This window comes from Heliangelus exortis, chromosome 3 (genome assembly GCF_036169615.1).
Source record: "Heliangelus exortis chromosome 3, bHelExo1.hap1, whole genome shotgun sequence".
NCBI classification, from domain to species: Eukaryota; Metazoa; Chordata; class Aves; order Apodiformes; family Trochilidae; genus Heliangelus; species Heliangelus exortis.
This window is the reverse complement of record NC_092424.1, coordinates 33685122-33700758: the sequence shown is the minus strand read 5'-3', so window position 1 is coordinate 33700758 and position 15637 is coordinate 33685122. Positions and strand designations below refer to the sequence as shown.

At 43.5% G+C, this 15637-nt stretch overlaps 2 protein-coding genes across 3 annotated transcripts; both read left to right on the top strand.

Annotated features, from left to right (window-relative positions):
- Nucleotides 1-1188: 1188 nt before the first annotated feature.
- GEMIN6 (gem nuclear organelle associated protein 6) lies at nt 1189-6052 on the top strand. Its single transcript, XM_071740031.1, has 3 exons — nt 1189-1309; nt 2040-2185; nt 4779-6052. The coding sequence occupies exons 2-3, from the start codon at nt 2058-2060 to the stop codon at nt 5152-5154; spliced, it is 504 nt and encodes a 167-aa protein (XP_071596132.1). The 5' UTR covers nt 1189-1309; nt 2040-2057; the 3' UTR covers nt 5155-6052.
- A 687-nt stretch (nt 6053-6739) lies between these two features.
- LOC139794446 (serine/arginine-rich splicing factor 7-like) lies at nt 6740-13873 on the top strand. 2 transcript variants are annotated; one of them, XM_071740029.1, is made up of 9 exons: nt 6740-6891; nt 7320-7500; nt 7642-7818; nt 8784-8858; nt 8976-9077; nt 9543-9596; nt 11968-12012; nt 12688-12723; nt 13565-13873. In XM_071740029.1, the coding sequence occupies exons 1-9, from the start codon at nt 6870-6872 to the stop codon at nt 13587-13589; spliced, it is 717 nt and encodes a 238-aa protein (XP_071596130.1). In that variant the 5' UTR covers nt 6740-6869; the 3' UTR covers nt 13590-13873. The 2 variants fall into 2 exon arrangements, with proteins under 2 accessions (XP_071596130.1, XP_071596131.1); XM_071740030.1 differs by lacking the exon at nt 11968-12012.
- The last annotated feature ends 1764 nt before the right edge of the window (nt 13874-15637 follow it).

The window sequence follows — 15637 nt, the reverse complement described above, 5'->3', positions numbered from 1 at the left end:
ACGGTTACTTGTATTCGGAGAGGTGCAACTCTTCACGATAGTGATTAAGGTTACATTTACGCTAGGTGAGGTGTAGTAACTGCCCATGAAAGTGACCTGTATGTGCAAGATATGGCTTAGATGACAGAGTGAAAAAATACTTAGTGACTTCGTGGTTCAGAAGAACCAACTGTGCTGGCAGCAATGGGGGAAGAAAGTAGGGACTGAGACTAGCAGGAATTAAGATATTTGGAGTATCTCGGTCAAAGGGGACTTTGAACAAAACGTTCTCCAGTCTGTGATCTAGATGGGGTCTCGTTAGGAAGCTATACAGACTGTAAACATCTGAAACGTGTTATGCATATAAATATATAAAGCCAAAGAACATTTAATCTTTCCACTGCTTTTCTGACACAGCGAAGCTAAGACTTCCCACTGTGTCGCTTGCTGTTACGATTAATAAAATAATTAGATTTTTTAGTGCCTGTCTTCAGGCACTATAGCTGAAAGAGAACAGTAGCTGAATAAAGTATACGCCATTTGTAGATAATTCCTACAGCACCGTGGAATTTAAACTTCATTTAAAAAAAAAAATTATCTTTCTAAGCCTGCAAAACGAGACAGTCTCATTTTATACATTACTTTTTTTTTTGTTACGCTCACAGAATTATCACATGCTTGCTTTCACTTAAATTACTGGAACGGTGGCAGCTTGTATCCATAGGAAGCTTTTCATTAGTAGTGTTAAAACAGACGAGCTTCCGGAGGGGGGAGGAAATGAAGTTTCTCATCTTTACAGCTGCGCAGGAAAGGTTGTCAAGACGGTACAAAACGAGGGAGGAAAAATAGCGTGTGTAGAAGGTACACGCGGCGTGCATTTACACGTATGTTTGCACACAGGTTGCTTGACGAGACCTGAGCCGTTATTTTGAGTCCTACAGTTGACATCTCGCAGCGCTACCAGCAGCGTCGGCAAAACCAACATCATTTAAGCGAGGCAGAAGGCAGAACCCCGGCTGGATTTAAGTGCTACACGCCCCCACCTCCTTGTTTTGTAAGCTGGCCTCGTGCATAAACCTGTATATAATTTATACGCACACGCATATTTATAAAATAACTCCAGATCTGAGTATTTCCCTGCCTCAGAAGCCTTAAATTTCAAAAACAAACAAACCGAACTTAAAAAAAACCTCTAAGCTGCGCCGGGGAAGGCAGTTGGGTTGCAGCAGGAAGCGGAGGTCCAGGCGGGGAGCACAGGGGCCGGACCGGGGCCCGGCTGCCGGCGGTCCGGGCACGGCGAGGAACCGAGGGGCCGGCAGCCACCGAGAGGGTGAGCAGGGATGCGGGTGTAGGGCCGGGGAGACCCGGGGTGCTCCCCTCTTTTGCCCGCGTTCCGTAGCGCGGTTAGGACGGGGGGTGGTGTCGGGGCGGGCAGCTCTCCCGGCCGGCTCCAGCTCGCTGCCTGCCGTGCCCGTCCCGCCGTCGGCTGCTGCAGCGGAGAGCAGGCGGGCTTGGAGACGGACGGCAGGACCAGGGAGCCTGGAGAGCTTCCTCCGACACTTTGTCCTTTCGCCGGGGAGTAGAGGGATGGAGGCGAATGGTCTCAGCACTGCGGTGGCTTTGCTGTCCTTTGCTGCTAGTGCGGTTGATGCGGAGGAACAGGGCAGAACAGCGCTGGCTGCTTGCCCTGCTGTAGGGCATGAGGAGAGAGGCGGCATGCGGGGGGGTAGCGCTCATCCGCGGGCTGTGGGAAGGCTTGGAGACAAAGGATGTGCACAGAGGAAAGGTGGGAAACTTTTTCCCTCAAGGAACAGGAATCTTGGAGGTTTTGTAAGAGGACAGGGCAATAAGTGGAATGTGCATCAGCAAAGTTACATTAGCTAAACAGTGACTTTCGAGGCTTCATTCAGAACCTTCAAAAACAAGTGAACAGGGTGGAATATTAAAAAAAAATTGTGCTTTAGACATAGAGGATCTAGCTGGAGGCAAACTCAGTTCTGACATGTAGAACAAAGCAAGAGGACTCATTGCTTCTGCAAATTGCTCTGGCTGTTTTCTAGGTTCTGAATGTAGGAAATATGAATGACTGGCAGAGCAAAAGCCCTTTAGAATGGAAAACGTATGTGAACAAAATGGTGAAGGTTGTTGCAGTTGAGAAACATGAGTATGAAGGATGGGTTTTAACAGTGGATCCAATTTCTGCCAGGTGAGTACCAAAGCTTTTGTTTCTGGAAAGCTTGTTAGCAAATTTTTTTAGGAAGAGAAAAAAATCCCAAGACTGAAGCAAACTTATTTGGAGCAAAATCTGCAGGTATGTGTCCATTTTTTTAATTGGCAGGGCCTAATACTGCTTTCATATTGTAGTTGGCAAGGCCAGTTCACCTAAATGCACTTTAATATCGAAGGAATGCACTTAATTCTCAAAGGAGAAGTTTGGGGTATAGATAATATTGGGATTCCTGCTCACTTTATTGTGGACCTGAGTTCAGTACTTTAAATGATACTCATGTGTTTAGGGCTAATTTCAGCAATATACCAAGCCTTGCTTTACAAAGAGAACAGGAATGCAGGAACGTTTTTAATGCTTTAGGTGTTAACATCCTTATCCTTTGTCCAGAGTTCTCACATCAATGCCCTGTTTTCTTCTCCAGACTGGCACCCATGATGGTGTAGTGGCTGCTTTGGAGAAAAAGCAGGGAAGATCAGCAAAGGGTGTTGGACAGAAAGTGGTACCACAGGTCTTTAATAGCTATTCTGACTAATGTGAAAACAGGGTTTGAAAGACAAAACTCACCATGGAATAAGCACAAATTTGGCTCCTTGCTGCTGGAGCTTTTTTGTACCTTTTTGATTGTGAGCTTGTATCATATGAGCACAGATAGAGGCTAGAAACTACAACATCCAGCTTCTGATATGTTTCAGAATATTTGGTTATTGCTTCAACTCTGGAGTAAATCTGAAATTTTCATCTTCTCATGGAGCTGCTTATCATTTTGGTAGAAAAGGTGGCCACAGCTGTGAGTGATTCTGGTGATGGCTGAAGCTCAAATCAAGGTATATTGCATTGCATATTTCTCAGAAAGTCATTACTTCCACTAATGGTAGCAACAGTAGATTAGCAAAGTGGTGGCATCAAATTCTGGAATCTTCCCACAGGACAAAGAAAATTATTTCTGATACTCTTAATTGATACATGGGGATGAGATCCTAGAAATATAACAAGCTTTATTTTATGACTTCTGGGATGTAAGTGCAATTGGGAAAAGACCAGACTTTTACAACATGAGCCTGAAATTGCAGTGATGTGTTCTGGTTGTGTACAACTCAAGTTGTAGTTTTCAGTTAAGAAACTAGCAACACCCTTTCAAAAAATAAATAAATTTAGGAATTATCAATAATATTAAAAGGTTCAGATATTGTTAGCTGCCTTCATTGCCTTCAGCATTCAAAGTGCAGAATGCGTCAAGATGTCATTGTTTTTGGCTGTAGGAAGACTTAAGGTTCTTTAGCAAGGCTGGGAAAGCTGCACACGAAATACTTAGATTCACAGGCCTGATTTTAATGTACATATTCTCTTTTTAAAGTAATGTTCTGCCTGATACAATCTAGAATTATTTCAAACTCAAGGTCAGAAGTTACTCACAAAGCCCCATACTTTCAGTATTTTAAGGATATAGCAGCATGCTTTTCAAGAAAAATGCTGGTGCTTGATACTGCCCAAACATATCACAGAATCATAGAATGGTTTTGGTTGGAAGAGATCTTAAAGATCATTTAGTTCCAACCATCTGGCCATGGGCAGGGACACTTGTGGCTATGTTAGGTTGCTCAAAGTCCCATCTAATGTGGCCTTGAACAGTTCCAGGGATGAGACATCCACAACTTCCCTGGGCAGCCTGTGCTGCTGTCTCACCACCAGTGAAGAATTTCTTCCTAATGTCTAACCTAAATCTATCCTCTTCAAGGTTAAAGCCATTACACCTTGTCCTATCACTCCATGTGCTTGTAAAAACTCCCTCTCCAGTTTTCCTGTAGGTCCCTTCACAGAATTATTGAGGTTGGAAAAGACCTCTGAGATCATCAAGTCCAGCTTATGACCTAACACTACCACACTGGTGAGACCATGGCACTAAGTGCCACATCCAGCCTTTCCTTAAACACCTCCAGGGATGGTGAGTCCACCACTTCCCTGGGCAGTCCAGTCCAATACCTGATCACCCTCTCTGTGAGGAAGTGCTTTCTCATATCCATCCCTAGTGCAGCTTCAGTCCATGCCCTCTCATCCTGTCGCTGGTTGCCTACCTGACTACAACCTCTCTTCAGGTAATTGTAGAGAGTGATAAGGCCCACCCTGAGTCTCCTCCAGGCTAAACAACCCCAGCACCCTCAGCCTCTCCTCACAGGACTTTCCCCCTAGTCCTTTCACAGCCTTGTTGCTTTCCTCAGGACCTATTCAGCACCTCAATAGCTTTCTTGAAGTGGGGAGCACAGAACTGGACACAAAGTACTCGAGGTGAGGCCTCACCAGCACTGAATACAAGGAGAGAATTGCATCCCTACTCCTGCTGGACAAGCTATTCCTGATACAAGCCAAGATGCCATTGGCCTTCTGGTGAAAGGCTGCTGTAAGGTCTCCCCAGAGCCTTCTCTCCAGTCTGAACAACCTTAACTCTCTCAGCCTGAGAATTAATACCTGTGTAACTATGATGCCAGTGAGCATTCATCTTCAGGAGGCTTGGCCTGTGTTTCTCAGTTTTGAGTTAAGCATCGTGGCTCATATATCCTTCTTTCCTTGGCAGTATCATCCTTGCAACATACTTGGAGAATGAAAAAGTGTCCATATCAGTTGTCCTGGGCCCTGCTATCCAGAAGGTCGAAATACTAAAAGAAGGGGATGATGAAATGAAGCAACGTCTTTCTTCCATATTTGCACCTGAGGAAAGCAAAGCCTACAGCCCCGAGGAACTTGAAGAGAGGAAGAACTGCTTAAAGACTTGGCTAGAAACAAACCACATCCCTGTAACAGAGCAGGGTGAATCAGGAAAAACACTGTGTGTGGCGGGGGTATTAACTATTGACCCACCATACAGCCCAGAAGAGTGCAGCAGCTCCAATGAGATTATTCTGTCACGGGTTCAAGGGTTGATACAGGGTTATCTTGAAAAACAACAGTGATGTCTGCTATTTAAAGCATTTTCTGTAGGAATGGGTCTACCCACCTGATTTTATGAACTGTTCTGCATACCAGTATTCACTATTTACAAAAATACTCTGTTTAAGTACTTTTATATGATTTTTGTATGTCGATAAAGGGATGAAACAAGCAGTGTAGACTAAAAGCACAAAGTATTTTCCATGTACTCTTTTTTATAAAAAGTAAGACACTGGATAAGGTTGTTGTATTAAACTGACACTTTTGTTTACTGTGTCAATATCAAGCTTATATATCAGTTTAATAATTATTTTTTTGTCACGATATTGTGAAAGGTGGTAAGTGATAAATTTAAATTTTAGAATTCCTGTTCTGATTTAAATTTATTTTTCCTCTGCCTTTAGAATTAATTAATTATCTACTGATGTAGGCATGTTTATTTGAACTGCTTATCAGAATTTATTTTTTCAGAAAGAGAGCTGTGACTTGGATTTCCCAAACCAGATGAACTCCTGTTTTAGAACATGAATTGTAATGTGGGTCCAAGTTTGTAAAATTATTATAGATTTAGAAGGCAAATATCAGGTTTTAAAAACATTTGCTGTCTATATTTGTTATTTTAAAGCAGCAGTGACTGGAAAGAACTTTTTTTCCTTAGAATTTCTTTTAGTTCAGAAAGTTTCTGGTTCTCAATGCTTTGTTTCTATTTTATGGCAACATGCAACAATGTAAGAATTGTTATGTGATTACTGAGATGATTATTCCAGTCAGGAGCCTTTAGAGCCCTCATTTATCTCTTAGTGTATGGATTTGTTGTCTTTTTAAGAGGCAGCAGCAATATATCCTCACATGCATTTGAAAAGTCTTAACTGTTCTTAATAAAAGGCCCTCATTGTTGTTGCTAGGATTTATTTAAAATTACTTTGGATTTGTCAGGTTCATGCTGATTTTTCTTAAAAAGCCTCTACTGCCCCTATGATCCTGTGTGTACCTCCCTAAAAAAGTCTGGTAGCTGCCAACACATGAATGCTTCAGCTGCCTGTGTGGATGAAGGGATCGACCTGTGCCTGGACTCCAGTCTACTTGAGATGTATTTCTAAGAGCTAGCGTCGGGTCAAGCAGCCCTCAAGATGTTTTAAGAACAGCTTGTAAATGTCTCTTTCAAAGGAGACCTCCTACTTCCTTGCTGGGCTAAGGAGTTTGGGAGGCTGGTCTGCCAGCTTGACCCCGGTCTCAGAAGGACCAGAAGCCGAGTTATTGGTCTGGCATGAAGGATTGCGACTACACCACCTCCTCTGCTCCCTCCTAGCACCACTGTGCCCTCCTCACGCCCAGGCCCGATACAGCGGGAGCTCTGGCATGGCGTGAGCAGGGATTGTCCGTGCCCATGAGCAGTCTCACTGACAGCCACCACACGCACAAGGCCGCTACAGCAAGACTGAAAAGCCTCCCTGTCGGAAACCACGCGGGAAAGACGCACATCCCCGGGCACCCGCGGAAGGGGCGGGCGCTCCTCCCACCCGCGCCATCGCAGCGGCCCCGGGCGCACCCTCCTCGACGCTGTTCTCGCGAGACTTCCGAGGAGCGAGGTTTCACCGCCCCGCGTTGCTTAGCTACCAGAGCCCGGCCCTCCGTGCGGCGGTCGGGGCGCGGTGCGCAGTCGCAGCAGCCGCGCTTTCTCATATGTGTATATATATCTCTAAGGGTTGTGCGGGAGGCTCGGCCTGAAGTCGGGGAGATGTCGCGCTATGGACGTTACGGTAGGGGGAATGAGGAGCTGGGGGCACTCTGGAACGAGCGGCGGTTGCCTGGGGGTAGGGGTGGTCGTGCTGCGCTGAGGATGGGAGAAGGTGGCCGTTGCTTCAGGCGGACGGTTCTAAGAGAAGATGGCGTCGAGACGGGCGGCGCTGGGGGCTAGGCGCCGTTATGGGAGCTTTTGAGGCTGATGAGGCCGTAGCCGTGGGTCCGGCAAAGACTGTGAGGGGGCTCGGAGGGAGGGGGAGCGGGAGCGCCGCACCGGCGGGAGCTCTCTAAAATGGAGGCGGTGTTAAAGATGGCGGCGCTTGCGGGGGGACGAGGGAGGGGCGGTTTCGCCGCGCGCGCTGCCTCGTGTCTCGCGCAGCGCCTGCGCGCGGGGGCCGCTGTGCGGGGCTGGGCGCTGGCCCTGAGACCATGTCCCTCCCGGCAGAGACCAAGGTGTACGTGGGGAACCTGGGCACGGGCGCGGGCAAAGGCGAGCTGGAGAGAGCCTTCAGCTACTACGGACCCCTGAGAACCGTGTGGATCGCCAGGAACCCGCCGGGGTTTGCTTTTGTGGAATTCGAAGACCCGAGGGATGCTGAAGATGCTGTCCTCGGCCTCGATGGGAAGTACGTCCACACCTGAATCCTCCTTGACTGCGCTGGCAGCAGTTTCTGAGCTCCTCCTACTTTACAATTATTGCTAACTGTTCTTTGTGTAAAGGAGCACAGAAGAGTATTCAAGTGATTAATATGTATGATATCTTGCAGGATAATATGTGGCTCCAGGGTCAGAGTGGAAGTTTCAACAGGGATGCCCCGCCGCTCCCGTTACGACAGGCCTCCTGCGCGACGCCCCTTTGACCCTAATGACAGATGCTATGAGTGTGGTGAGAAAGGCCACTATGCTTATGATTGTCACCGCTATAGTCGCCGAAGAAGGAGCAGGTACGTGTGGGACCAGAGTGGCTGTGTTGCTTCACCAGTTCACTTTTGTGTAGCTCTTGTTAGCAAACAACAGACTATTACACCAGTTTAATTCTAATGTTGTAAGTCAACAGGTGTATTTCACAATTTTTTTTTCTGCTAATACATATAAAATGTTAATATCTTAATAATCAACCTGGTCAAAACCTTTCAGGTTTCTTCGTTTGAGTCAGTCGCCTTGATTCAGAATGTCACGAGCCTTAAGATTTCATGCTGAGGCGCCTTGCAAATCCGACACTTAAGATCCTCCTAGACCTTGAGGTGATCAGCATAAGAGGCCAGATCCCCTCGAGCCATCTACACGTAGCTTCACCTTATTCTTTAAGGGCAGAAAATTTGAGACGGTGATCGCCGTAACAGTAAATTTGGCTTTCAATTGGGGCCCCCCTCCGGTTTAGAAAGAGGAACACCAGATTGACCACATTCCCACCTAGAAAAATCTTCTTGCGTCAATCAAGCCTCACCCTGGCTCATTGGGCTGTCAGTTTGATCGTCGTTAGATTGAAGAGAACACCTAGATGCAGCGATCGGCTATAGATACTTCTAGATCGTCTAGATCTGCTAGACCTTGGGCCAAAGAGGGTCGACCTGCAAACTTGCAAGGTTTATTTTAAATACGCATTACAAGTGTTTTCTATTCTAATGTAATTCTGCAATGTAATTCAGCTTTTAACATTTTTCTAGGTAGTAAAATGCTCAAGACAAGTAGGCCCAGAGATTTTTCCAATTGACAGATGCTATCGGTGTGATTTTGTTGTTTCGGTTTGGTTTTTTTTGTTGCTTTTTTTTTGTTTGGTTTTTTTTTTTTCTTTTTTTTTCTGGTTTGTTTTTAGTTTTCTGAAATGAGTTTTGACTTCAGCAGGGCCTCACATGCACTGAGTGCTGCATCTGTTTCCTAATACTTGTTTTCTCTAACCTAAAACCAGGTCCCGGTCTAGATCTCGTTCAAGGTCCCGAGGGAGGAGGTACTCTCGGTCACGCAGTCGGAGTCGTGGTAGGAGGTAGGGGTTCTGGCTTTTGTTTTTTGTGTTCTTTTTCTTCTTTCTCCCTCTGTTTGCCACTTTCTTTGACTCTTGTGAAAATAACTTCTAGTAATATCTTCCTCCTTTGTTTCATAGGTCAAGGTCAGCTTCCTACCGCAGGTCCAGGTCAATGTCTCCTCGTAGATATAGATCATTTTCACCCCGCAGATCTCGGTCTGGTTCTTTAAGGAGGTCAAGGTGTGTGTTTTTTTTTATTAAGTCCACAACATTGTTGTAGGCAATATAACTGTTGCAGTTAACATTAAGTTTATATTGTGCAGTTCATGTATTTGCAGATACCTTCATGAATGCTCTTAGAAGCTAAAAACTTTGGAGTATAATTTTGGAACTGCAACTCTAACAGTTATAGCCTTGGTAAGGGAGGAAGCCATATATAAAGTGTGAAGTTATAGTCTTGTTATGGCTTCCTACTTTTCAAGAATCCCAGAAGTAGTTATGCTTATTTGACCAGGACAGTGGGGTTTCTTATGTGGGTGGTAGTGTTGGCCAAATCTACTGGAGCTTTCTATTAAGAAAAGATGTTTCTGTAAATCCAGTAGTTGCTATGAAATTCTCTGAGGTCAGTATCATAACGGTCAAAGAACACTATCTCAGCTGTATGAATCCCTTAATAGTAGTTCAACTTTCACTGCTTTTCCCCAGATCTAGGTCCAGATCACGTTCAAGGTCCCGGTCTGTTGTATGGCCTCGAAGCAGGTAAGATAGTTGTTTTATTTCAAACCAACAATAGTTTCAGAGATTTTGTTTGTGTCTGTTTTGGTTTGGTTTTTTTCCAAAAAACAATTTTTTTCTGTGTGATTGGAAGAGATTAGGAGGTTGTGCAGAATAGCAGTATTCAGGCTATAAGCTAAAATTTTTGCCTTTTGGCAGTGTAAAGTAGCTGTCAGCTTCTTGTAATACACATGAATTTGGTCTGTGACTACTGTGTGTAGTCTATGCCTACATTGCAAAAAAGGCATCTACATGATTTAAGACCTGTGGAGAGAAGTTTTGAAAACTAATTCATGCCTCTGCATGTGGAGACTGCTTGAGCTTGTGTCTTGCAGAATGCTGCTTAGGTTTTTCTTCAAGTTCTTTTGTAAATCCCAGATGCCGGGGGAGGGGCGGAAGCGCTAAGATGGTTGCACCACCTGCTGACTGAACTCCTTGCTTACAGCTTTTCAGCTTTGTCAGCTTCTGTTCTGAGATCAAGTTAAATTGCCGTAGTGCTAAGAACTACATTTCGTGGTGTAGGACACCTGACTTTGAGGTTTGGAGAGCTAAAAGAGTAGGACTCTGAGTCCTAAAGCCCTGGGTAGTGTTTTGAAGGACTTCTCTGGCATGTGGCCCTGGTTTTATGGGTCTGGATGTTTTCCCTGCTGAAATGGAAGCTCAGGAGAACAGTTATGAAGTGAATGCTCTTGTTATTTTCCTTTATCCTTTGGTATAAGTCTTATCTGGAAGAAGAGTGAAAGGTAGGATAAAAGTGTGATGGAGATGAGAGCTTTAATAAATAGGAAGAAGTAATCTTTTCTTTTTTTTTATTAGAACAGGAGTTCTAATAAACAGGAGTTTAGGGGCCGCCTGCTACTTAAGGACTTGAACCTCGAGCCTTTAAGGGGACAATGATGATTATTGGTAGGGCTGAACTGAGGTATTATTTGTACAGGCCTGTAATGCAGGACATGACTAGCCAGGCTCAAATTGCATGCCACTAGAGTGGAAGAGTCTGGATACTGATGACGTTGCTTGGTGACTTCTAGTTCTTGGACACTCGTGTTCCTGCATGAAAGACTAGATACTACTACTGAAATTTCTGAGGAATATTGACTTAGCATAGGTCTTCAGATGCAGTGGTGACATGGTAGTTCAGGACTGGAATTATAGAAGTGTTGTGAGAATTTTTTTTGTGTTAGCCAGTGCTGGTCTTCTGCTAATACAGCAAAACACGAATATGTTACCAGTGCTGCCTATGGAGCTTTTGATCTGCAGTCCTGCTTTGTTATTGTGCCTCTTGGAAGGAGGATTTGCCAGCAGTTCTAATATGGTGCTCTTGTGTGCTTCCTTTTTCCATTTTTTACCAAATGCTTTTGCTACAAAATACAAGTTCTAGTATAGTTGTGATCAACTCTATCCTGTGTAACTGTGATAGAGCAACAAAACTACTTATCATCATCACCTGTCGTAGGTGACAATGGCTTAGCATAGTTACCAGGAAGTTTTCAAACCAGTGCCATGTAACTCTTTAACTTATGCCAACAATATCCACATAATATGTTTGGAAGTTAATGAGCCAGGTAAAGGTGAATCTTGATAACCCCTTAACAGACAGTTCTGAGGAGAAATAAAATTTTTGTACTTTTTTGGTCATCTCTTAAGCAACTTACTGTATTGAACACTGGACTTGCTGATGTTAAGTATTACCATGTGCCTGAATTCTGACATTCTAGGATGACACATTAAGTAACAGCAAATAGTTTAGTTGGTAAAGTAACATGATAAATAAGGGAGGAAAGTCTCACTGTTTGAGTAAATTTTAATAAACTGGGAATAGTTTACACATTAGTAGCCAGATACCAAAGAGAAAACTGAAACACTGATTTCATTGGGATAACTGATGGAAAAGCTATATTATGCTTGAACAAAAATTGCACTGGGAGCTTGATCTGAAGAATGCATCAGGTTTTAGCACCATCACCTTTCCTTGTAGTTGAGTGCAGGCTTTTAATGTGCTGTTACAGTATTTTCTAAGATGGCACTTGAAACTATTCTTTGCTTTACAGAAAGATTACTTGCAGATGGATAGAGAAAGTTTAGGAGTCTGGTACAAGTGTTGGGGAAGTGGTAGCTGAAGCTTTGCTGGGGAGCTTCTTGTGCTTATGCTCTTGTCTTCTTGTACGTGGAGTCTGGAATATAGGAGCTGAAGTATTTTCCTGAAATGCCACAAGAGAAGTCTGCAGCACCAGAGCCTTTGTCTCTGGTTTGTCACGCTGTGTTCTATGAATTTGCTGTTGCTGGTTTAGCTAACTTTCATTGTATGTGCATGCCACTGGCTGCTTTGCTGAGCTTTATTTTTCTCCTGTTATAGGTCTGGGTCCCATGGTAGATCTAAATCTGGCTTACCTGCTAAAAGGTGAGCGTATAAATACAACTAGCACTCAGTTTTCTGGGTTTCTTTTTTTTTGTCATCATTCAGAAATCTCTGCTTGGGCCAGTATTTCAGTTGCATGTGGAAGAAGTTTTTTTGTGTGTTTTAGTTTGGGTTTGCTTGTTAATTTTCATTTGTTTGATTTTTTTTAATAGCTGACTTGAAAATATTTTTCATAAATTATTTTAATGTATTTTTTTTATAGCTTTTGTGGAAAAGTAGGAAAATCTTCCAGAAGGATTGTGGACATAGGCTTTTGCTTAACCTGTAATTGTGACAAAAAGCCATTGTGACAGGATTTGGGGCGTGTATTTCCCTATCTTTGTTCTCAGCTACAGTTCTCAGTCTTCCTTACTGTCATCTACTTGATTCACTGATCCTGCTTTGCAAGATTCCTGTGATCATTTTATCGTGGTTTTGAAGCAGTGTTGCTCTTTTCCCAAGGGCTTCAACTTTCAGCACTTTTCCTTTTCAACTGCAGCTTCTTGCTTAAAGTAATTTGATATACTTGCTATCAGCAGCATTTAGGGTGGTGGATATTAACATATTTAGCAACATCAAGCTTCTTACTGGTTTTTAAATGGTCAGAAGTGGTTACTGAGTGGATAGAAGTTTATTGCATTGATTGTTTTGGTTTGTGTTTGTTTTTTTTTTTAACAGTCGTTCAAAGTCCAGATCACCATCTCCAAAGAGAAGGTAGGAATATCTAAAATTGGAGTGTGCTGTACAGTTACGTAGAACTGATATCTGCAGTGGTTGCTACAGAAATTAATTTGTGAAAGGATAAAAGCTTGAATACCTGTTTAATTTGTGAATTATGAATTATTATATAATCCTGTTATGGAAAGATGGAAGTTTTATGGTCACTGCTGGTAGTCAAAAAGTCGTGGCAGTAACTCTAAAGTACCTCCTTAACTGCAGTTTTAAAGGACAGCAGAAATGGGGGCAAATAAGAATAAACTATCCCAGAGTTCCTGAGTAATGTAGAACTGGGGAAAGAAGCAAGTAATGTGAGGTATGGAGCAAACCTCGGTATGTGGTAGGGTTGAATTCCTGCTGGTGGCTTCTCACAGCTGGCTCTCACTCAGTTGCACAGCTTCCAAGTTTTGCTGTGCACTGTGAAGAGGCAAGTTCTGTGTAACCAGAGAAGTAAATGCTGTAGTTTACATATTCTTGAGATTGTGCCTCATGGTTAGCCCTAAACTGGAGCTGTGTAGGTTATGGCAGAGTAAGAATTCCTCTGCACAGGTGGAAGTGCAGGCTCCAAGGTGTCTTCTGAGCAGGCTTGGTGTCTTGCCTGCCTGCTGATGTCTCTTACTCTGCCTGCTCTTCTCAAGCTTAAAGCAGTTGTTGCTTATAAAGGTGTAAAATATAGCACTTATTGTTCATGAACTGTCTATGAAGACAGTGTGGGGAGGGGCATTATAGGTGGGAGGAAGAGGGCTCCTGCACAGAGGAAACCTAGAGGGGGTAGTGCACAAAGTTTCTGTTGGTTTTGCTATAGAAGTTGCTTTTAATCTTTTTCTTTCCCTTTCAGTCATTCACCATCAGGAAGCCCTTGAAGGAGTGCAAGTCCTGAAAGAATGGATTTGAATTTAAAAAGTTAAAAGAAGAAAATTTATTTTGTTTACATTATTATAAGGGATTTTGTGGTGTCTTTATAAATGCAAGGGCTCAGTCCTAGAAGGCTGTTTCTATTGACTAAAAATTGGCATGAATCTGGATCCTTTAAAGTCTTACAAGTAGACTGCAAAACTTTTCTGTTGTGTTAATGTTCTGTGATCTGGAAATACTGGGCTTTTTTTATTGGCGCATTGAAATAAACTGTGCATTTCTAACTAAGAAATATTTTGTGATAACCCAGCTGTTTCTGTTAATATTGGGGTAGCTGAAGCAGGTCAGATGTTGCTATGGTGAAAAGCAGGAGGCAGACTGTTAACAGGCCCTTGTAAATCAAATGTTCTGCAGTAGCTGGTCAGTGGCTGTCCTGCAGGACTTTGTTCTCACATGGCACCAGGCAGACTGAAGAGTTACCAGTACCAGCTGTCATTCCTACTGTTCAGTCTTGAATGTTATGGTGATCTGTACCTTGTGTTTGTATTTGCACTTCCTCGAAGCTCAGTGAAACTGAAAAGCTGTCTGGAGGTGCTTGTACACTGGAAGATTTGACTTACAAAAATGTCTACGAAGGGCACTAACAGATGAAGAAAGTAAACTGTGTGAATGCTGGTGTCTGTCTGTCTGATTAAAGGACCAGTGACCTTCTCACCTGAAGGTACTTGGAAATATTCTGGAATGTAAACTATTGAAGTAAATATTTTTAGAAATTTCAATTTTATGTCCTGGTTGACCATGTAGTTCTACTTTGTGATACTTAAGATAAATTGGCAGTTCTGGTGCAGAAGATACTACATTTGATATGCTTTTTAGGAAATTAAGGCTTTTCTTGCAGTTTGAAGGTCTCAAACAGAACAGAAGGTCATGTTTAAGTAGCAGTACATACGGAGAATCAAGAGCTCTTATTGCTCTTATCTGACCTGAACTGTCTGGTCTCATCTTCTTTGGCAGCGAATTCCCAGGAATTGCTGCTGTCCTGATCAGTTGTTGCTTTGGGAAACTGGACTGTAGCTGCCTGTATACGGATGGCTCCTGTCTTGCCGCCATGGATATGTTACTGAAGGATTTAATACAAATATGGTAAATGAATGCAATGTATTTGCTCGTTTGAGTTTTCTTTGCATCTGATGTAGCTATTGTCAGACCGGTAAGGAAGTCAGACTGCCTGATGATTTTGACTTGTCTTCCTTGCAGTATGTTCTGGCCTACATTGCTGTGTCTTACAGGCTGTGGGGGACAGTAATTCTCTGGGGGCTTCTGATTTGTCAGCAGTGGGTTGACTCTGCTGATAGAGCAGAGCACTGCAGTTTGCATGGGTACCCAACCCCAGGTTTTTGGGTCAAGGTTGATCACTGTTGCATTGTCCAAGTATTAGAAGAATGACAATGAGTCTGTTATCTGTGACTTCATAGAGACTCTGACTGTGTACTACAGCATGTGTTTGTCTTGTTCCTGTTCTCTCTCTCCCCCTTGTTTGTACATTTTAGTGCATTGGTGCTTAGCAGCTAAGTAGCTTTCCTTGCTGGTGATGCTTCAATTAATATTTTGTTGTAACCATAGTCCATCATAAGCTTCAGAAGAGGGAGCTGGAAGTCACAGCATTAAGCTTGGGTGACCCAAAAGCCATTGCTAAACAGTACTGGGGGTGCAGTATTTATTGGGTTACCTTCCCTCTGCCCCATTGCATCAGTGGTACAAGTACTCCATGCAGCAGTGCTTTCAGAGAGGTAGCGTCTCTTTTTAACTCTGTACTGCAGAAGCAAGCTGACTCCACAATAAACCTGTAGATTAAAACTCTTACAGTGATAACTTTCTTTTTCAGTCATTCAACTCATCAGTATTAGGAGAGAGGTTGGGGCTGCCTCCCTGTGCTAAGGGGTAGAGGAGAGAGCTTACCAGGGACAAGGTTTGGTCAGCATTAGGGAGGGAGGTAGCTCCTATGAAGGAGGTTGGAGAAGGAACCAGGCTTCAGCAGTTCCTAGAGGTGGGGGTT

What these genes read in the sequence shown, in the direction of transcription:
- GEMIN6 (XM_071740031.1), top strand. Translation starts at nt 2,058, where the DNA reads ATGAATGACTGGCAGAGCAAAAGCCCTTTAGAATGGAAAACGTATGTG. An exon ending in GTGGATCCAATTTCTGCCAG is followed by an intron (nt 2,186 to 4,778) that starts GTGAGTACCAAA and finishes TTTCCTTGGCAG; the next exon opens with TATCATCCTTGCAACATACT.
- LOC139794446 (XM_071740029.1), top strand. Translation starts at nt 6,870, where the DNA reads ATGTCGCGCTATGGACGTTACG. An exon ending in GTCGCGCTATGGACGTTACG is followed by an intron (nt 6,892 to 7,319) that starts GTAGGGGGAATG and finishes CCCTCCCGGCAG; the next exon opens with AGACCAAGGTGTACGTGGGG. An exon ending in GTCCTCGGCCTCGATGGGAA is followed by an intron (nt 7,501 to 7,641) that starts GTACGTCCACAC and finishes GATATCTTGCAG; the next exon opens with GATAATATGTGGCTCCAGGG.